Here is a 22,909-nt window from a genome sequence, read left to right as displayed (position 1 = left end):
GTCTAAATCTCAGGGTAGTGAGATCGAGCCCCACGTCAGGCTCTGTGCTCAGTACAGAGTCTGCTTAAGGGCACCTGGGTGGCTCAGTCAGTTAGGCGACTGCCTTCGGCTCAGGTCATGATCCTGGAGTCCCGGGATCGAGTCCCGCATTGGGCTCCCTGCTCAGTGGGGGGTCTGCTTCTCCCTCTGACCCTCTTCCCTCTCATGCTGTCTCTCATTCTCTCTCTCAAATAAATAAATAAAAACTTAAAAAAAAAAAAAAAGACTTTCTCTCCCACTCCCTCTGCCCCTCCCCTCTGCTCTCTTTCTCTAATACAAAAATCTTTTTAAAAAATAGATACATAAATACCTCATTATTTTTTTCATTTGTTTTATTTCAAGGGAGCTCATGCTCATTATAAAAGAACATCATGCTTAATTATATACGCATACAAAACAGAAAATGATAAAAGGCATCCAAATTGGTAAGGAACAGGTAAAACTATCACCATTTGCAGAGGACATGAAAATATGTATAGAAAACCATAAAGAGGGCGCCTGGGTGGCTCAGATGGTTAAGCGTCTGCCTTCGGCTCAGGTCATGATCTCAGGGTCCTGGGATCGAGTCCCGCATCGGGTTCCTGCTCAGTGCAGAGCCTGCTTCTCCCTCTCCCTCTGCCACTCCCTCTGCTTGTGCTCTTCTGTCTATCTCTCTGTCAAATAAATAAATAAAATCTTTAAAAAAAAAAAAAAGAAAACCATAAAGATTCCACAAAAAAAACTACTAGAACTGATAAATGAATTCAGTAGAATACTAAATCAATGTACAGAAATCTATTGCATTTCTACACACCAATAATGAAGCAACAGAAATAAATTAAGAAAGCAATCCCATTTACAACTGCACCAAAAATAACAGAAAACCTACGATACAGACTTAACCAAGGAGGTCTAAGACCTGTACTCTGGAAACTATAAAACAATGATGAAAGAAATTAAAGATGACACAAATGAAAATATTCCATGTTCATGGATTGGAAGAATATTGTTAAAATATCCATCTTATCGCCCCCCCCCAAAAAAATGTCCATACTACCCAAAGCAATCTACAGATTTAATGCAATCTCTACCAAAATACCAACAGCTTTTCTCACAGAACTAGAACCAACAATCCTAAAATTTATATAGAACCACAAGACCCCAAATAGCCAAGGAAATCTTTTTTTTTTTTTAAAGATTTTATTTATTTATTTGACAGAGAGACACAGCGAGAGAGGGAACACAAGTGGGGGGAGTGGGAGAGGGAGAAGCAGGCTTCCCGCCGAGCAGGGAGCCCGATGTGGGGCTCGATCCCAGGACCCTGGGATCATGACCTGAGCTGAAGGCAGACGCTTAACGACTGAGCCACCCAGGCGCCCCTAGCCAAGGAAATCTTGAAAAAGAAAAACAAAGCTGGCAGTATCACAATTCTGGACTTCAAGCTCTATTACAAAGCTGTCATCATCAAGACAGTATGGTACTGGCACAAAAACAGACACATAGTTCAATGGAACAGAATAGAAAAACCAGAAATGGACCCACAACTATGCTGTCAACTAATCTTCGACAAAGCAGGAAAGAACATCCAATGGAAAAAAAACAGTCTCTTCAACAAATAGTGCCAGAAAAACAGGAGAGCTACATGCAAAAAGAATGGAACTGGACCATTATCTTACACCATAGAAAAAATAAACTCAAAATGGATGAAAGACCTAAATGTGAGACCTGAAACCATAAACATCCTAGAAGAGAGTACAGGTAAGTAATTTGTCTGACAATGATCATAGCAACATTTTTCTAGATATGTCTCCTGAGGCAAGGGAAATAAAATTAAAAATCTATTAGGGGCACCAGGGTGGCTCAGTTGTTAAGCGTCTGCCTTCAGCTCAGGTCATGATCCCAGGGTCCCGGGATCAAGCCCCGCATCAGGCTCCCTGCTCCACGGGAAGCCTGCTTCTCCCTCTCCCACTCCCCTTGCTTGTATTCCTGCTCTCGCTATCTCTCTCTCTGTCAAATAAACAAAAAACTAAAATTAAAAAAAAAAAATCTATTAGGACTACATCAAAATAAGAAACTACTGAACAGCAAAAGAAACAAACAACAAAACCAAAAGACAATCTGTGGAAAGGGAGAAGGTATTTGCAAATGACATATCGGATAAAGGGTTAGTATCCAAAATCTATAAAGATCTCATCAAACTCAACACCCAGAAAAGAAATAATTCAAAAATGGACAGAGGTGCCTGGGTGGCTGAGTCAGTTAAACATCTGCCTTCAGCTCGGGTCATAATCCCAGGGTCCTGGATCGAGCCCTACATCGGGCTCCCTGCTCTGCTGGGAGCGTGCTTCTCCCTCTCCCTCTGCTGCTCCCCCTGCTTGTGTGCTCTCCCTCTCTCTCTGCCTGTCAAATAAATAAATAAAACCTCTAAAAATTTTTGTAAAAAAACAAAACAAAACGGGCAGAAGATATCAAAAGACTTTTTTCCAAAAAAGACATCCAGATGGCCAACAGACACATGAAAAGATGCTCAACATCACTCATCATCCGGGAAATGCAAATCAAAAGTACAATGAGATACCACCTCATACCAGTCAGAATGGCTAAAATCAACAAAACAAGAAACAACAGAAGTTGGTGAGGATACAGAGAAGGGGGAACCCTCTGGCACTATTGATGGTAAGGCAAACTGGTGCAGTCACTCTGGAAAACAGTATGGAGGTTCCTCAAAAATTTAAAAACAGAACTACCCTACAATCCAGTAATTGCATTACTGGGTATTTACCCAAGTAACACTAAAACGCTAATTAAAATTTAAAAAAGATATATGCACCCCTACGTTTATTGCAGCATTACTTACCACAGTCAAATTATGGTAGCAGCCAATGTGTCCATGGATAAATGAATGGATATAAAAGATGTACACACACACACAGGAATATTATTCAGCCATAAAAAAGAATGAAATCTTGCTATTTGCAACAACATGGATGATCTAAAGAGTATAATACTAAGAAAATAAGCCAGTCAGAGAAAGATAAATAACTATATGATTTCACTCATCTGGAAGTGAAGAAACAAAACAAATTAACAACAGAAAAAAAAAAAAGAGAGAGAGACAAACCAAGAAACAGACTCTTAACTATTGAGAATAAACTAATAGTTACTAGCAGGGAAGTGGGTGATGGGGATTAAGAGTATACTTATCATGACAAGCACTGTATAGAATCATTGAATCACTATATTATATACCTGAAACTAATAAAACACTATATATTAATGATACTGAAATTAAAATTAAAAACGCAAGAAAAAGAAAATGAAAATCTACCCTAATCTCTCCATAGATAGGTAAATGCTTCATGTATATCTGGCATTAGACTGGGTCTGCCAATACTTACCTTTTAACACTTTTAAAAAGATCTCCTCACCAGATAAAACCATCCTGGCTGAACATGTCCAAGACAGCTACTCCTTCTCACTTCCCTGTAGTAGGCCTTAAATTTATTACCAACAAAAGTGCACTTGGTATTCCCAACAAGGAAGAACGGTCAAAATGCATCAGTGGGAAAAATCAACCACATATTTGAAATTCTGTGGAAATAGGTTTACAAGAAGAAAACAGGCACCTGGCAGGAAAAATTTTTAAGGAAATTATTGAGACATGATACACTTCCTGTCAAAACAACACATGAGGTGGTGATTCATTCCATCAGTATCTTCTAAATGCTGTGCAACTTTAAATGCTCCATAACTTTAGTGACACTTAGTTGTGGCACAGAAGGATTTTCAGTTTTGATTACTAAGCTGTTCAAATGATCCTGTGCCCAAAAGCAAAGAAAAACCAGCATGTGCTCACCACAGTCACAAGAGTACTGTTCAATGTCACTAAGGCAAGGTAAGGCAGTACCGCTTACCTCCTCTAGTTTAATTCTGGCTAACGCTGTGGCCATTGATCTAATTCAAAGTTGTGCAATGCTTAGTCCTAGACTGGAAAATTGTTCCCTAATAGAAACTTTAGAATCAGTTTGATCTTGATACATGAAGCACAAAACAAAGACCTTCATCAAAATTTTCAGAATTCTTTAAAATTGCTTCAGTTTTCAAGTATCTGTAATTGAATGTATACAAAGCTAGGTTTTACTATGTAAATTCAACATGTAAACTTATTACAAGCATATTGCCAAAACACAGTGGAACATGGAAGTGTTTTCTGACTAACCAACTTTCTAACTTATTTAACCATGGAGGGATAAGTATTTACAATATAAGCCCAAATTGGAAAGGGTGTTTTTTAAAGTAGCACAATATTTGTTTAATACATAAATTTTACAGTTCAAGAGTTTGTGACTGAATTTGCCATCTGATAGTTCACAAATAAAATTGGAGTCCCTAAGTATAGATTTTCATTAAAATGTTTATTTCTTCAGTTTGCTTATTTTCATTATCACTGAAACAAATACATATTCACAATATAGATTTAGAACAATGGAACAGCAGGAAAAACTGGACAATACTTTGGTCCCCATCATACTAGGTATGGGTCCCAGAAACATGCCTTCACTTAGGCTGCTGAGAATGCCCTGCCCACACCATCTCACACCACAGTGTATTTATTTGCATTAATGGCTGCTGATTGGGCTGCACCTCGAGTTCCCCAAACACTACTTCCAAGCCTCTTAACCTAAGCTTCCAGCACCCAGTATGTGCCTGCCTTACAGTAATTAAGTTACTCAATACTAAACTCAGCTCAGTGAAGGCTCAAAACTCAAGCATAACTCTCCAACACTCCAGAGTGCCAACGCTTTGAAAGGAATTCCTGAAGAGGATTTAGAGCCCCTATATTCACCAAGTAAGATCCCCAACAGAATAATGTTCAATTTCCAAAACACCAACAAGTTATCTTTATCATGAGGTTCACTGAAAATTAGAAGGAATGTCATGCCTTAAAAACATCACCATTTTTGGATGCCTAGATGGCTCAGGTGGTTAAGAGACTGCCTTCAGCTCAGGTCTTGATCCCAGAGTCCTGGGATGGAGCCCCACATCAAGCTCCTTACTCAGCAAGGAGCCTGCTTCTCCCTCTCCCTCTTATCCTCCTTCCCATTTATGCTCTCTCTCTGTGTGTCTCAAATAAATAAATAAATATATTTTTTTTAATGGCATCATCAAAAAAGTCGTGCATTTCAGGACATGTTCTACACCCAGTCTAGACGAACTGATATATAGGGATGTTAAGTTCCATCTAATGTCAAATTAATATCCATTTTCAGTCATCTTGGAATTCAACTAAAAATAATTGCTAGATTATTACTGGCTAATTAAATACTTCCTGAGCAGTGAGGTATAAACAACAACATGGGAAATCTCAGGGTATGAGCAAGCATTTCTCCCTGTAATAGAACACACGAGCAGCATCATCAAACCCAACTTCCTGAACAATTTAGATGTTGCCAACCAAGTGCTATGAAGTGCTCTGGGACCAAGCATTATGCCAGTATTTGAAGGGATGTTTAAGACACCATCTTTAACTCCACAGAAATGAAGTCTAGGAATGGGAAACACCATGGAGAAGGGCTTGACTCAAACCCTTGAGTTACAAATGAAGTCACCAGCACCCAAAAAGGCCACATGACCCACCTGTATGTCAGTGGCAGTGCTAAGATTTCAACCAAATCCTGGTCTGGCCTGTGTTATGTTCAGATTAAGTCCTTGTAAAAACTTTCTTCTTGCGGCACCTGGGTGGCTCAGTCATTAAGCGTCTGCCTTCAGCTCAGGTCATGATCCTGGGATCAAGCCCTGCATCGGGCTCCCTGCTCAGCGGAAGCCTGCTTGTCCCTCTCCCACTCCCCCTGCTTGTGTTCCTGCTCTCGCTATCTCTGTCAAATAAATAAATAAAATCTTTAAAAAAAAAAAAAAGACTTCCTTCTTCCCCAGAGTCTACTACCAGGGTTAAAATGAATGGCACAACTCTGGAAAACAGTATGGAGGTTCTTCAAAAAGTTGAAAATAGAGCTACCATATGATCCAGCAATTGCACTACTATTTACCCCAAAGATACAAATGTAGGGATCCGAAGGGGTACGTGCACCCCAATGTTTATAGCACCAATGTCCACAATAGCCAAACTGTGGAAAGAGCCAAGATGTCCACTGACAGATGAATGGATAAAGATGTGGTCTATATATACAATGGAATATATGCAGCCATCAAAAAGAATGAAATCTTGGGGCACCTGGGTGGCTCAGTCATTAAGCATCTGCCTTCGCCTCAGGTCATGATCCCAGGGCCCTGGGATCGAGCCCCGCATCGGGCTCCCTGCTCTGCGGGAAGTCTGCTTCTCCCTCTCCCACTCCCCCTGCTTGTGTTCCCTCTCTCACTGTCTCTCTCTCTGACAAATAAATAAATAAAATCTTAAAAAAAAAAATGAAATCTTGCCATTTGAAACGATGTGGATGGAACTGGAGGGTATTATGCTGAGCGAAATAAGTCAAACAGAGAAAGACATGTATCATATGACCTCACTGATATGAGGAATTCTTAATCTCAGGAAACACACTGAGAGTTGCTGGAGTGGTGGGGGGTGGGAGGGATGGGGTGGCTGGGTGATGGACATTGGGGAGGGTATGTGCTATGGTGAGCGCTGTGAAGTGTGCAAGACTATTGAATCAAAGATCTGTACCTCTGGAGCAAATAATACATTATATGTTAAAAAAAGAAGATAGGAGGGGAAGAATGAAGGTGGGGGAAATCGGAGGGGGAGACGAACCAGGAGAGACTATGGACTCCGAGAAACAAACTGAGGGTTCTAGAGGGGAGGGGGTGGGGGATGGGTTAGCCTGGTGTTGGGTATTAAAGAGGGCACGTTCTGCATGGAGCACTGGGTGTTATATGGAAACAATGAATCACGAATCATGGAACACTATACCAAAAACTAATGATGTATGGTGATTAACATAACATAATAAAAAAAAATGAATGGCACAAACCACCAGCAGTCATGTTCAACTCCCACTAAAAAAAAATGTTCAATTCATTTAAATTTCAACATTTTCTCTACTTCTAATTTCTGCTGCTATCAACAAAGATAGAACAGTCTGTGGAAGATAAATTTTCCTACTATCAATGTGAAAAGGCAAAATGCTTATTCATTATTTTAATACAAAATGACACACCCTGATTTCCTAATCATAATCCATCAGGAACTAGAGAATGATAGAGGAATTCAAATATACAAGACAGGCACAGGTCATTCCCTTTTTCAAAATGGTATATTCTGCAACATCTAAATTATGCTTGGCATTCTTCAAGATGTGATTTTTCTTCAACTGTTCATGGTAAAGTTGGGTTTTCCCTACTAAAAGTTCCTGTTTTTATAAGACAAGCCAAGTAAAAAGCTATTTTGAGACTTTCTGTAGATAAGAAAGCATGGATTATTCATTTTTATTGCAGAACAACCTAATTTATGTGTGAAATAGATTATCTGCATCTTATGTAAAATTTTAAAAATTTTATAAAGCTAAAATAAAAAAGGACATGAGACCTTCATCTCGTAATAAAATATTTCAGTCCAAATTGGAAGCTAGCTAACCCTGAAGGAATAATTAGAATTCCCATGGCTAAGATTTTAAAGATTCTTAATACTTTGATATTCAATGAGGACACTATCAATAGTTCTGGCAATCAAATGAAAGAAACAAAACAAGTTTTGCTGAACAACTTAGTGTGACAAAAAACATACGATTACTTCTATTCCCCCTTAATAATCCATCAGTTAAAATCTATTAAAACACTGGGAACAGGGCGCCTGGGTGGCTCAGTCGTTAAGCGTCTGCCTTCGGCTCAGGTCATGATCCCAGGGTCCTGGGATCGAGTCCTACATCGGGCTCCCTGCTCGGCAGGAAGCCTGCTTCTCCCTCCCCCACTCCCCTTGCTTGTGTTCCTGCTCTCGCTATCTCTCTCTCTGTCAAATAAATAAATAAAATCTTTAAAAAAAAAAAAAACTAAACACTGGGAATAGGTTGTGTGTGTTGTCCCTTGCCTCCAAAGATGGGGAGTGGTCAGCAGGTAACCTGCTAAGTTGCTAGGGGCTGTGGTAACCAATATAAAAAGCACTTTGAGAAATCCATCCCTGAGAACTTCTGCAAACCTGGCAACTACATGAAAGCCTACACTGAAAAGTTAGATGAGCTGATCCTTACAAAAGTGGCCTTTTCTGAATTAAAGGGAGATAGATTACACTTTCTATACAATGATTCATCTGGGCCTAATTTCCCTCACCATTTCATCCCATTCCAAACTCTACCTCCACCCACCTTTATTAACAGTCAATAAAATCACTGCCTAAAGAAATCACAGTTCAGAGACATAATCAACTGGAAAAGATTCATTCCATCCCATTTGGAAAAGATATGCACTCTACGGATATATGTACAGATTTTCACATTCTAGGAGTTCAAGACTAAAGGAAGGCCTCCTGATTTCTAGGTTTCTGTGGTTTTCCACACATACAAAGCGAAGAATGGCTTTTTTACCTGCTCTCCTGCCTCGTTTCCTCAAAGAATTAGAGTGTCATGCTCTCAAGAGTTATGTCAGACAAACTAAAGCCCCAAATAACCTGAGGCTGGGAAAAAAATAAACAACTAAGATTTTTATTTCAATTTTTTTTTTGCAAACATTTCTATCTTAATGGAAGATGTTAAAGGTTTATACACAGTGTAGTTTCAAAAAGTTAAGCATGCAGCTCTTTCCATAGGCTTCTACACATAACTATACCGACACAGCTATCTTAAAGTTGGCAAAGTTGATATAGCAGTGTCAATTTATGTTTAAACAAGAACATCAAAGAAGAGATGAATAGGTCTGCTTAGGACTGGTGTGAAATGAATGATAAAAAGAACTCTTCTCTATTTAAAATTCATCTCCTCTTTGAGGGAAATGACTTTCCAGTTGAAAAGGAGAGAAAGAATATCTCTAAGTGGAAAATCCATCATAAGAAAGCATCAAGCTGCTCTAAGTTCCAGGCTTCTAGACGTGCGAAGAAGAATCCTATGCAATTTCCTAATCATAATCCATCAGGAACTGTGGAAAAGGAGAGGTTTCACACAGCAGACAGGCACAAGTCATTCCAATTTTCAAAAAGGCAGATGCTACAAGGTATGGATTCAAGGAGTTTCATGTTGACCCTAAACAAGGTCCTAGATCAGACCATTAGAGCGGACTATTAGGAGGCTAAATGTCTGAGCACCCCAAAGAGGAGACAGTGGCTACGTGGAGCCAGCATGGATTTCTTAAGAGGAAGTCGCTGGGGAATAACCTCATTCCACCATATAATTACTAAACTGCTAACTTCATATACTAGAGATATAGGTTTGTTAGACATTGCATAGATCCAAATTAAAAGTCTGATGCTAGTACAAGAGCAATTAGTTGAACTCTACCTGAAATCGGCAAACATCAATCAGAAATTTGTGTAGATACACCAAATTACCCTGTCTTCAGGACTAGGACATTAGCCTACAGAAGAGCGTTATTTTTTCATTAAAGCATTAAAGAAACCCCTATCAAACCTGTGCAAAACTTGGAACTATAAGGAGTAGTGACTAAGTTTAACAATCTAAAATACTTGGAAAAGTTAGAGCAAAAGGCTAAATGCAGGAAAATAAATTTGAGAAATTCAGTTCTATTCCTAGGACTAAGAAACCAATTGTAAAAGTCTGTAAGAGGAGACAGGGCTCAGCAGCAACCTATGTTTAAAAAAAAAAAAATCAGACTTGGTAATTTTTGAGATGACTGACCATCAAGGGTCACTAACATTATTTAGAAGTACCATAGTTCCAGTGCCTTCATTTGAGCAATTATTCTATCCCTGGTGTGTGCTAAGCACTTTCCACAGACTATCTTTTGGAATCCTTCTAACAGCGCTACAAGAAAAAGAGCTAAAATGGTGGGCTAAAGGTTAAGTGTTTATCCAAGACAAGGTAGGAAGTAGCAGAACCATGAGTCTCCTCAAGTCTGATTTGCAGCTGGTCACGCTAACCCTGAGGCTTCACTGCTTCCCTAGAAGGCTGAGGGGGGGGGTGCGGGGGAGGGTATTAAGCAGGAGTACAAATGGTTCTATGGCGTTCTGTGCTGTCCAATAGCATCTGAAAGTATTACACTTTAAGAATCCAGCAAATTGGAATATGTTCAGTATCCAGGGGTGGTGAGAGGATTCCAAATCCCGTCACTTAACAAAAGATGAAAAGGTTTTTCTTTTCCAAATTAGAAGACTTGAAGGCAGGATATGCAATGTTTTTTAAATCTAAGGGGCTGTCATGAAAGTAAATTGTTCAGAATGGCCCCTCATCAGCAAACTATGATAAAAACAATTCTCCCCCTTATTAAATGTAACAGCTTAACCTTTCCAAAGATATACCTGGAGGGGGGGTGATGTCAGCACAATAGAGAACTAGGAGGTAGGTCCTGACATCCATCCCCCCCTAACAATGAAACAACAAACACCTACAAACCAATAAAAATAGCTCTAGCAAAGTTCTGCACTACAATGAAAAGCAACAGAAATACTATGGAGCTAGGGGCACCTGGTGGCTCAGTTGGTTAAGCGTCTGCCTTCGGCTCAGGTCATGATCTCAGGGTCCTGGGATTGAGCCCCACATTGGGCTCCCTGCTCAGGGGGAGTCTGCTTCTCCCTCTCCCTCTGCTCCTCCCCCCAGCTTGTGCTCTGTCTCTCTCTCTCTCAAATAAATAAAATCTTTTAAAAATACATACATACATACTATGGAGCTAAAAAAAATAGAGGATGGTCACATAGCAAGAGCATAGGAAGCATCTTAGCTGCGTCATTCCACTCTGCCAGTCCAGAGTATCTTGGTGCCAAAAACAATCCCCCAAAGGGATTTAACCATGCAGGGAAAAGGATAGTAGGAGAACCCCAGAAAGTTTCATTAATTCACCAAGAGGGACAACATGAGAGCAAGCGGAAAAAGGGATCTGTGAAATAATCACAAAGCAATTAAGTAAATAAGTTTTTACCTAGAAATAAGGACTCTACATTACGCTAAATAAAAATGGTTTTAATTAATAGACAAAGAGCAGCTGAATGGACCCCCCCAAAAAAACAAGACCTAACTATAGCTGCCTGTAAGATTCATTCTTGAAGAACACTCATAGGCTAAGAGGGCAAGGATAGAAAAATATTCCATGCAAATGGAAATTAGAAGAGAGCACGGATCACTATACTTACGACACAAAGTTTAAGTCAAAAGCTATAATGAGAGGCAATAAGGTCATTATGCAATGAGAAAGGTCAATTCATCAAGAAGATTTAACAATTATATGTGTATCTCCTGTTAGAAAACCTAAATGTTAAATTAAAAGATCTGAAGGCAGAAACAGACAGCAAAGCAGTAATACCAGGGTCTTCAACAGCCCATTTCCAACAATGGATAGATCATCTAGACAGAAAAATCAATAAGGAAATAGTAGACTTGAAGTGCACTGCAAGCCAATGGACCTATGTATACATTCCATTCAACAGCAGAATAGAACATTTAAAAAAGAAAATATGTCCTAACAAATATAAGACAATTGAAATATCAAGTATCATTTCCAAACAGAGGTACAAAACTAGATATCAGTAACAGGAAGAAAGTTGGAGATGGGGAGAGAAAATCACAATATATATAAATTATAACACACTTCTGAACCACCGGTAGGTCAGAGAAATTAAAAGGGAAATAAAATATTTTGAGAAGCATTGTTAATAGAACATATCAAAAGTTACAGAATGCAGCAAAACCATTTTTTTTAAGATTTATTTATTTATTTATTTGAGAGAACATGGGGGGTGGAGAAGAGGGAGAGAAACAGACTCCCCACTGAGCAGGGAGCCTGATGTGGGGCCCGATCCCAGGACCCCAGGACCATGACCTGAGCTGAAGGCAGATGCTTAATGGACTGAGCTACCCAGGTGCCCCAGCAAACCATTTCTAAGAATTTCTAAGAAAAGCACTATTTCTATAAATAGTAATAAACACATTAAAAACATCAATAAATGTGATACAATACATTGATAGAAAAAGATTCAAAGAAATCATTTGACAAAATTCAGCAAACTTTCATAAAAACTCTCAACAATTTGGATACAGAAGGAACATACACCTCAACATAATAAAAGCCTATGTAACAAACCCACAACTAACACCATACTCAACAGTCAAAGGTTGAAAACTTTTCCCTTCAAAATCAAGAACAAGACAAGGATGCCCATGCTTTTTTCACTCCTGTCTGACATAAGTACTGAAAATCCTATCCACAGCAGTTAGGAAAGAGAAAAAAAGGCATTCAAATAGAAAACAAAGAAGTAAAATAGTAAATGTCACAATCTTGTTATAGAAAATCCTAAAGGACCATACCAAAAAAACCCACAAAAAAATAAAAAACAAAAACAAAAAAAACCTTTAAATTCAGTAAAGTTGCAGAGTACAAAATACAGTCTGTTGCATTTCTATACGCTAACAATTAACTACCTGAAGAAAAAAATCCCATTCACAATAGCACCAAAAAAGATATATAGGAATAATTTACATGAGACAGTGAAATATCTATATGCCAAAAATTTTAAGACATTGACAAAAAAAAATGAAAACACAAATATGAGATATCCATGTTCACAGACCTGAAAAATTAATATTGTCAATATATTGGTAATGTCCACACTACCCAAAGCCATCTATGGATTCGGCATAATCCCCCTAAAAATTCCAACAGCATTTCTCAAAAAACAAAAAAAAGAAAGAAAAAGAAAAAACTATCTTGAAGTTTGTATGAAACCACAAAGACTTTGAAGCCAAAGCAATTTTAAGAACCAGAACACTGGACAGATCATGCTCTTGACTGCATACTACATTACAAAACTATAGTCATTCGGGGGCGCCTGGCTGGCTCAGTCGGTAGAGCATGTGACTCTTAATCTTGGGTTTGTAAATTCAAGCCAGAGATTATTTTTAAATAAAATCTTTAAATAAAAAAAAAAGCTAGAGTCATTCAAATAGTATAGTATTGGCACAAAAAGACATATAGAGGGGCGCCTGGGTGGCTCAGTTGGTTAAGCGACTGCCTTCGGCTCAGGTCATGATCCTGGAGTCCCACATCAGGCTTCCTGCTCAGCAGGGAGTCTGCTTCTCCCTCTGACCCTCCTCCCTCTCATATGCTCTCTCTCTCTCATTCTCACTCTCTCAAATAAATAAATAAAATCTTTAAAAAAAAAAAAAAGACATATAGATCAATCACACAGGGATCCCAGAAATAAACCCAACCTTCTATGGTCAATTTGTTTACAACAAAGGACTCAAGAACATACAATGTGTAAAGGACAGTCTCTTCAATAAATGATGTTGGGAAAACTGGACAACTACATACAAAAGAAAACCTGGACCACTATCTTAAACCACACACAAAAATTAACGCAAAATGAATTTAGAGATTTGAACATCGTAACTGAAGCCATAAAGCTCCTACAAGAAAATATACAGGGGAAAGCTCCTTAACTCCTTGATGTAGTTTTGAATGTTTTTTGGTGAGGTTTAGTGGGGTCCAGAGCTGATGACCACGAAAGAATTCTTGAGACGTTTTGGTGCAAATGGTACTTTTATTAAAGCACAGGGACAGGACCCGTGGACAGACAGAGCTGCTGCCAGGGGCGCCTGGGTGGCTCAGGTGGTTAAGCGTCTGCCTTTAGCTCTGGGCATGATGCCAGGGTCCTGGGATCGAGCCCCACGTCGGGCTCTGGGGAGCCTGCTTCTCCCTCTCCCCGCCCCTGCTCTCTTCTCTGTCTTTCAAATAAATAAAAGCGGAGGAAGGAAAAGAAAAAGAATGAAAAGAAAGAAAGAGCTGGGGCCTGCTACCCCAGGATTAAGAGGAGCAACTAATTATATACTATGGGATTGGGGGAAGTAAAGATAAGGGAAGTTCCAAAAGGATTTTCATATGTTAAAGAGGACTCACAGGATGTGGGAGGCCTTGCTATTGTCAAACTAAGGTTGCTTTTCTACCAAGGCATTAACATTAAGACAGTTGGGAGCTTCCTGGAGGAAAGTTACACTCTGCCTGCCTCAAGGATCTGTCAATGCACAGCAGGTTATATGGACATTTAATTTTATCTATGTTTCCTTATGCCTTTGTTTCCCACATCAACATCAGTCTTGGTGAGGATTTTTGGATAAGGCACCAAAAACGAGAGCAGCAAAAGCAAACAAATGGAAATCTGTCAAACCCAAAAGTTTTTGCACAGCAAAAAAGACAACCTACACAATGAGAGAACATCTCAGGGTGCCTGGGTGGCTCAGTCAGTTAAGCATCTGCCTTTGGCACATATCCTGATCCTGGGGTCCTGGGATCTAGCCCCGCATCAGGCCTCCTGCCCAGCGGGTAGCCTGCTTCTCCCTCTCCCACTCCCCTTGCTTGTGTTCCCTCTCTCGCTGTCTCTGTCAAATAAATAAAATCTTAAAAAAAAAAAAACACACAAACCTAATTTCCTAGTAACAGAGTGAAATGGTGGTTGCCAGGGGCTGGAGGAAATGAGGAAATGTAAAGATGGAACTCAAATTTTATACCTTTTGACCTATAACAGTAAGTTCTGAGGATCTAATATCCCACATGGTAACTATAGTTAATACGGTATTGTAGTTAATACAGTATTGCATACTTAAAGTTACTGAGAGTAGATCTTAAACATTCTCATCATATACACAAAGAACTTAACTGTATGAGATAATGATTTATTATCTTGATCTTGGTAATCATTCCCCAACATATGTATCAAATCATCACATCGGACACTCTAAATACATATTCTTATATTTATCAGTCAAGTTGAGAGGCAAAAAAGATAGCTTGGGGTGTCTTTATGGTATTAGCTCCACATCACTCCAAGTATTCAAGAGTAGTATTCAAGTAGTCAAATATTCATAAGTATGATACACAGGGGGATTGTGCATCTGCTAGAAACTAAGGGAAAACTTCTAGCTTTCTCTCAATCCTAAGGCTCTGACTCAAGTCAAGAATTGCATTCATTTCCCAGACTGAACATACAATTTCTATCGGGGCCTGTGGAACTGCCCATTTACATCTGAGAAGGACTAGTCATCTAACCTCCTGGGCAATCTTTACTTTTCTTCCCCTGCAAATCAGTATTTTCCAATGCAACCCACACTTGCTACACAGGAAACACTGTCATTAGCCTTTGAGGAACGCTGTGAATTAAAAGGCCTTGTTGACATGACCACAAAATTACCAACCAACATACGCATATTCTGATCTGATCACCCTACACAGTAGCCTACATCAGGGTTCCTGCTTTCAATGAGCTTACAATTAGGTTGGAAAGTCAAGACTAACACATAGGAGCCCATAATGAAAGCAGGGGCAGGTGATCAATGATAAATCAGAGGGGCCAGCAATATATTAAGAGTTCAGAAGGGAAAATTGGTCAAAGGTTTCAGAAGTATGCTTGATCTTGCTTTGAAGACTGCAATAGATTTTCGGTAGAAAGGAAAAGAGACCAAACATGAGGTCACAGAGGTTAGCAAGTATTCAGCCCAGTCCATAGGCAGTTATGATCTGTAGTGAAGCAGAGGGTCCACAAGCAGCAGCTTGAGACAGGTGACATGCCCATAGGGAAAAGGTAGTCCATGAGAAAAACCAACTGTTACTCTTTCCACAAAACTTTCAAATGTAGAATGCCAGAAACATCTCAGGATTCCAGAAGCAGTTAGCAAGCCCGGTTGTATCAGCTTTTTTAAAAAGGCCAGGCCCACCTGAGATTCCGAATCCAGGTGATACCACCAAACCACCAAGCTTGGAATCCTAGGATGGGTCTCAAAGTAAGGAGCCCATAATTTCAATCACTGAGCACCTCTTACCATTTCAAACCAACACCTGGTCATACAGCACCAGGAGGCTGGAGGAAGTGGAGGGAAACAGACAAAAAACCAGGAGACAATGCAAACAAATAGTGGGAGGGGACCGCATAAGAGAAATTTGCCTGGTGGAAACCTCTTGATCTTCACCAATACTTTTAAGTTCTTATGACCTCCTTTGCTCCAAGTCCTTCTAGTTTACAGTATCTCTGTTAAGGCTAATGGTGAGGTGTGGAAACAAGTGTGGAATGTTTATAGTGAAATTCAGAAAACACCAGCTAGCTTGTCACTTGGCTTCCTAGGACTATACCACCCCTTTTAAACATGGGGAGCTCCTCAGAATAAAGGGAGCAGGGTGGCCTATGACCTGCATGCATGGGATCTAGACTTTCATGTATGAAATCTCTCTGGACTAAGTCCAGAAAGATAACTCAGTCATTTCAACCTGATGACTATCTGGTGAGCAAGGTGAGGTAAATTAATGGTCTTAATAGTCCATAATCCCATCAAAATGCTCATTGACCATTGCAAGAACTGTACCAACCCTGTGGACGGTAACTTCCTGGCAGTGTCGCCCAAGATAGGAAGGCCAAGTTGACAAATGCCCACCTTCCAAATTTCATTGGCTTACAATATGAGGATTGGCGGGCCTTAGAGACCATCCAGCCTACTCTGCTTTACCAGAGGAGGAAATGGAGACCCTGAGAGGGGTCATACTTGCCCAGGGTCACACAGCTGGGAGATCACAGGCTAACTCCGTCCCTGACTCCTGGTCTAGGGCACTTTCCTACTGACCTCTCATTGCCTTCTGAAACCAGGAAAACCTGCTAAAGCTAAAACTCTAATTGCCTATTTTCCATTTATTATATTTTCTAGCACTTACTCTCTGCCAGGCACTTCTAGAAGGGCTCTCTGTGAATTAACTCACTGAATCTTCAAAACAACCCAACGGGGCAGGTTCTAATGATTATCCCTATTTTACCAAAGGAAAACCTCAGGTAGAGAGGCCACACAGCCAGGGCAGAGCCAGGGCTGTCTAAAGTGGACAGTCTGGCTCCAGAGTCCCCACTGTGATTCACTTTGTTATAGTTTTAAAGAATTTCTTTAAGTTATAAAGCGATGGAAGAAAAGGAGCAAGTCTTAAGCCACAAATGGCATGGTAACTTGTGCCAATGACACTGGGAGCTAGACCATGAATTCATCAACAGGCGATTTATCTCTTCATTAACATATTAAGGGAAGGTCTTTATATTTCAACAGTTAACATTTTAAGTATGTTTTAAGGGTAAAATGGTCATGCACACACCTCTCAAAATCTGCCACTTGAAATAGGCTGGTTTAGCGGGTCTCTCCTAGACATGATACCAAGGAAAGCAAACATGTCATTGCCCATCTCCACCTATGCTGGCCGTCACTCATACATTCAAGGTTTCCTTTTCGAGAAACTTTCACAGTAACTTCCTACACAAGTGAAACCTCAAATTGCGGAAAAAATTAAGGAGAAATCACCTCTGAAGATTAAAAATCCATTTGATAAAAGGGTTCAAAACAAAGATCACTGGAACAAACGCCCAATATTCAATTACATGACGTTTTTGCTTTCCCTCATTTAAAAAATCATGTCAAATTTCATTATCTTGGTTATCCAGGAGAAGGAGTCCAGGAGCAGTAATGGTAGAAATAAGCAAATTACTACTGTGCCAAGATCAAATTAAGGAAAAAATTATAGTTGATTAAGATGCACTATCATATAAAGGTACCTGGCGGTTTACCAGTCACATGTCTTAGTGTCAAGTATGCAAAAGCCCAGGCAAAATGCAACAGATCCTGGGGCGCCTGAGTGGCTCAGTTGGTTAAGCCTCCAACTCTTGATTTCGGCTCAGGTCATGGTCTCAGGGTCCTGGGATAAGCCCTGCAAGGGCTCTGCCCTCAGTGGGGAATCTGCTTGGGATTCTCTCTCCCTCTCTCCTTCTGCCCCATCCCACCCCAGTGTGCTCATGTGCATGCTCTCTCTTAAAGAAAAAAAAAATGCAGGGGCACTTGGGTGGCTCAGATGGTTAAGCGTCTGCCTTCGGCTCATGTCATAATCCCAGGGTCCTGGGATTGAGCCCCGCATCGGGCTCCCTGCTCAGCGGGGAGCCTGCTTCTCCCCATCCCTCTGCTTCTCCCCCTGCTCATATTCTATCTCTGTGTCTTGAATGAATAAAAAAACTTTAAAAAAAAATGCAACAGATCCTAAAAACTCTAAAACCAGAAAAGTAATGCCTTAGACCTGAAATCAACAGAAATTTAGAACCAAAAATAGCAATTACCCAACCTGACCCATCTCTTTGTACCAAAGTCACATGAAAGAATTATCCTCTGTTCGACTAAAGCAATCTAAGTACAAATGTAACTAGACAAAACCTATAGCAACTAGATCTATCCTAGCTTATCAGTAAATTAAAGCATAATAAAATTACAGTCAGCCTAGGAGTTTGAGAGTAATTTGGGCTCTACCAGAGTTATTTGGCAGTACGATCTTAGCCAAGCCCCAATCATAAAGGGTTTTCCAATATTTATAGCATCCATTTTTCTGTGGAGTCTCCTTGGTCATAAACTCTGGCCAGACTTTAAGTTAGAGCTTAAGTACTAACAGAGTACTTACTTTTGAACATGATGCCTAATATAAGGATTGTATTCCAGAGTTTTAAGATTTTATTTATTGGGGTGCCTGGGTGGCTCAGTCAGTCAAGCATTTGCCTTCGGCTCAGGTCATGATCCCGGGGTCCAGGGATCAAGCCCCACATCGTGCTCTCTGCTCAGTGGGAAGCCTGCTTCTCCCTCTCCCTCTGCCTACTTGTGCTCTCTCTTGCTCTCAATTAAATAAGACATTTTAAAAATATTTTATTTATTCATTTGGCAGAGAGCACTGAGCTGGGAGGAGAGGGAGAAGCAAGTTCTCCACGAGCAGGGCGCTCGATCCCAGGACCCCAGGATCATGACCTGAGCCGAAGGCAGACACTCAACTGACTGAACCACCCAGGCGCCCCGTATTCCAGTTTTAATACCTACAATACTTTTCCCTTTCCCATATAGCATATACTAAAAGTCATGTATCAGAACTCACCTGCAATTTCTGCCTAATTTGTCTTAGTCACCACAGAACTTTCTTAGAAAAGTATGGGAAAATATTCTAAACTCTTCTGAAGTACTCACATGATTTAAAAAAAAAAAAGGTGTGAACCCCAAATGAGGGCCCTGATAAAATTTCATTGAGCCTTAGTTACCATTTTCCTCTTTGTTTCTAAACTGTTTAAAGGGCAGCACAGGTGCTTGGAAGGAAAGTCTAATGACACCTGTTACATAACCTGTTCTTGGTTGGCCAGGTTATATGGTTGTGATAAGGAAGAAAACAGTCCAAAGCAGAACAAACACTAATTCTCTGTTCTCCATTCTACTATTAGACAGGACATTCGAGTCACATACTCAGTAGCTACCTGTGTGCCTCAGTTTCCCTAACCACTAAACTTGAGGTCTGAAGTGATCCAAATTCCTATTTAATCAAAGTTAAACGAGCACAATACTGCCACAGAAAATTCACTGCAGAGTTCATAGTATTGAAATACTATGTTGTAGAAAGAAATTCCAAAGGTTTTTGCAGTACTCATTTCTTGTCCTCCAAATACTGCAAAGGACTTAGCTCGGTCATTAATCAAGAGGAGGCAAATACAAAGATGTTTTAAGAACATATATGTAGGGGCGCCTGGGTGGCTCAGTCATTAAGCGTCTGCCTTCGGCTCAGGTCATGATCCCAGGGTCCTGGGATCGAGCCCCGCACCGGGCTCCCCGCTCCGCGGGAAGCCTGCTTCTCCCTCTCCCACTCCCCCTGCCTGTGTTCCCTCTCTCACTGCGTCTTTCTCTGTCAAATAAATAAAATCTTTAAGAAAAAAAAAGAACATATATGTAAAACCCAGGATATATATAGAAACCTTCCCTGTTATCACTGTGCTTGGACTGTCATGTGCAAAGGACAACCCACAAAACCTAATAAGGACAGGTCTCTGTTTCTGCTGTGAAAACAGGATTTTGCTTTCCCTGAAAGCTTCAGGGCCTAAGAACACAGGATGACAAAGGTTCAGAAAACTAGAGACCCGACGGGACCATAAATGATGAGGGGTTTTGGTGGTTGTCGTTTTTTGGTTTTTTTTTTTAAGGTTTGGTTTTTTGTTTTTTCTTTTCTTACCCAATTGGCGTGGGTCTGGTGGTAAATCTCCGTAATTCCAGGTCTGCAGAGATTTGTCCAGACCCAGGCAGGGGTCAAAGAGAGGAAGCTGCGCACACACAGATGTTGCAGCCTTTCCTCGACCCACCCAGCTGTAACCAATAGCGGGACGCTGTGGGTTCCTAGGGAGGCAGATGGATTCTCTCCTAGAAATCTAATTGGCGTCTGGGAAACCAGAGCTAGGTTTCCAAGGCGGCTTCAGCGCCCAGCTTCCACACAGCCTCGACAGAAAAGGATGTCTCCTTGACCGAGCACAAGCCCATCATTACGACCCCTAAGGAAACTTTTAGCACGAGAAGGTTAGGGTACCGTTCACCCACATCCCAGGTATTCAAGGGGCAAATGAATCCGTAAGAATAAGATCCGACGGAATGCCGACCGCCCCCTCCTAATCAAATAACTACAGATTCCTTTGAAATACTGCAAATATCTCCACATGAAAGAAGTGATAGCGTTGGTACCACGAGCTTGGTCTGCTCTCTGGGGGCCCAGCCCCCTCAAGAACCCTCACGCTGGAGGCGAGACACCGCCGGGAAACCAGCTTTCGAAACACCCCTTTCTCCACTGCAAGGGTGCATTTCCCTGGGGGAAATTTCCCTCCAGCCGCCCATCCCCGGACCCTGTAGCGGGGTTGGCGGGACGGGAACGAGGGGGGCCGCCGCCTTCTCTGTGCGCTCCCGGCTGCGCGGCGCAAGCGACCCCACGCTCCGCAGCTGCCGCCGCCGCGCTGGACTGTGCAACCCTTTGCACTTGTTGCTGTCCCCGAGGGACCCGGTGGCGGCGGCCATCCCTCGCGCCACTGAACCCACAGCAGCACCCACCTTTCCACCTCTGCTGTCCCTCTCGTCCCCCAGTTCCCTGGAGAGAGTATTTCTGGGATCAAGAACTCGGGCGGAGGGAACAAACTTTTCTGCCCTGAGCTACAAGAAGACGCGAGAAATGGAACCCCAAAGAGCACTTACCTGGAGCTAGGGCCCCCACAGCCTCCGGAACCCCGGCGAGGCGCTGCACCCCGCGCCCTGCCCGAGGGCGTCCGGAACGCGCCCCGGCCCCCCGCCGCCGCCGCCGCCGCCCGGAGCCGGGAAGGCTCTCCCCTAAGCTGCCAACGCCCGGCGGCCGCGAGGCTGGGGCCAACGCGGAGGGGGCGGAGCCGCGGGCGCGCTCCCGGAGCCGGCTGGCTGCGCCCGCAGCTCGGGCCGCCCCCGCTCCCGCCGCGCCTGCCGGCTGCCACTGGATCCCCGCCTGCCCACCTCCCGGCCCCGGCATCACATGGCCGGGCCCGCCCGCCGCCGCGCCCGCCACCGGCTCCAGGACGAAACCTGAAGCTGCCCGACCGCGCTGTCTCCGCCAGCCCCCCTCCCGGCGCGCCTCGGCTGCCCTCCCCCGTCCCGGGGCGCAGGGACGGGTGGAGGCTGGCGCGGCCCTGCGGGGCCGGAGGAGGGCGAGGTCGCGTCCCGGTTGCGGCGCCCGAGCTCCCCGGGGCCCCACGGGCCTCGCCTTGGCGCCGTCTGAGGAAGGAGATGGCCTGCCCCTTTCTGAGAGGAGGTGGCCATGCCCGAGGGAGGCTCAGGCTGTTCGCAGCTAAAAGCCACCACACCGGTGACAGAACATGGCCCAAGTGTGACTTAAAAATAACACGCTCTCTTTATGCTTGAGGTTCCCGTCCCTCTGTCCCAGAGTTGTGCGAGCTTCCATTCTCTTCGGGCTCATGCATGCAAGTAGCTCCACGGCTAGTCCTCATAACTGAAAATTTTTCATGAAAACCCTAAACTGTTTTTACGAGGAAAAGCAGCGTAGGAGGGACTCCTTTACCATCCAGTGCGCTTTTGCGGTCAGACTGATCATAACCCCAAGCAGAGGAGCTTCTCCATCAGCCAGACCTCCAAAACACGGACTTCAGACCACCTTTAAAGGCGAAATTACCAAATTGACTTTTCTCGAGAGTACCCTGAACCTCTTTGTTTTTCCTGCGAAGACTCGCCACCCACAGAACCAGGACAGGGGTGTAGCCCCAGGAAGCTGGCCACCAAGACCACCAGCCAGAAAGGAGCACACCTACCCAGCTCTCTGCAACACCTCTCCTGCGCCTTGGCCGTTTGTGCCTCTCTTCTCAGCCTCACCTTGTCTTACCCACTTCGCTGATAGAGCCCCTGAAGAAGATAGCACAACACCGTCCCTCCTCTGAAGTGCTTAGCCCTGTTCCAAGGCAAAGGTCTGGCATTCTGCCTTCATAATTGGGCGCCCCAAATTGGACCGCACTCCTAACCCCAAGCTGCAGTCCTTGTTGCTTCTATTCCACATTGGGGATGAACCCAGGGCCTGGCCTCCGGCACCAGGCACTGCCTTTAATTAAAAAAAAAAAAAAAAGTTCCTGCCCATGCCAAGACTTCAAGGTACTCAAGATAAAAACAATATTATTCTTTTCAAAAACAAAAAAGAATTTCCAACCATAAAATGTCTACTGGAGACTAATTGAATCAACATACCAGACAAAAATGGTTCCCAAATTCCGGTAAGCAAAAACATCGTGGTGGTAGTGGCCTTTGTTTTAGTAGTCTTTTTACATTACGAGTGTGGAATAACTGTGTACTTCTTTCTCTTTCCTCCCTTTTTTTCATTAATTAGGTCAGATATGTAGCAAGAAAAAAGTAAGAAAATGTGGGAGGAAGAACAAGTATTATAAGAAGTTACCTAAAACTCCTTCCCCCCT

The 22,909-nt window shown here is 42.3% G+C and overlaps 1 protein-coding gene across 10 annotated transcripts in view; it reads right to left on the bottom strand.

Annotated features, from left to right (window-relative positions):
- The window catches only part of ARHGEF28 (Rho guanine nucleotide exchange factor 28), a 314,565-nt gene extending 293,085 nt beyond the window's left edge, over positions 1-21,480 (bottom strand). For 8 of the 10 annotated variants that reach the window (XR_010413099.1, XM_045896431.3, XM_064596234.1 and 5 more), the window contains exon 1: positions 21,162-21,480. Coding sequence is in view for 8 of the 10 variants with exons in the window: in XM_045896431.3 (XP_045752387.2) it covers positions 21,162-21,465 (304 nt within the window). In the remaining 2 variants the exon portion in view is untranslated. Of the gene's footprint in view, positions 1-3,416; positions 3,549-21,161 lie in introns of those variants that run through there. The other 2 variants (XM_064596233.1, XM_045896421.3) reach the window with 2 other exon arrangements.
- Between the last annotated feature and the right edge of the window lie 1,429 nt (positions 21,481-22,909).

Source organism: Mirounga angustirostris, unplaced genomic scaffold (assembly GCF_029215605.1).
Source record: "Mirounga angustirostris isolate CCGP_5_RB_7025 unplaced genomic scaffold, mMirAng1.0.hap1 SCAF_7, whole genome shotgun sequence".
In the NCBI taxonomy this organism is placed as follows: Eukaryota; Metazoa; Chordata; class Mammalia; order Carnivora; family Phocidae; genus Mirounga; species Mirounga angustirostris.
Note: the sequence above shows the minus strand (reverse complement) of the source record. Positions and strands in the feature narration are given on the sequence as shown.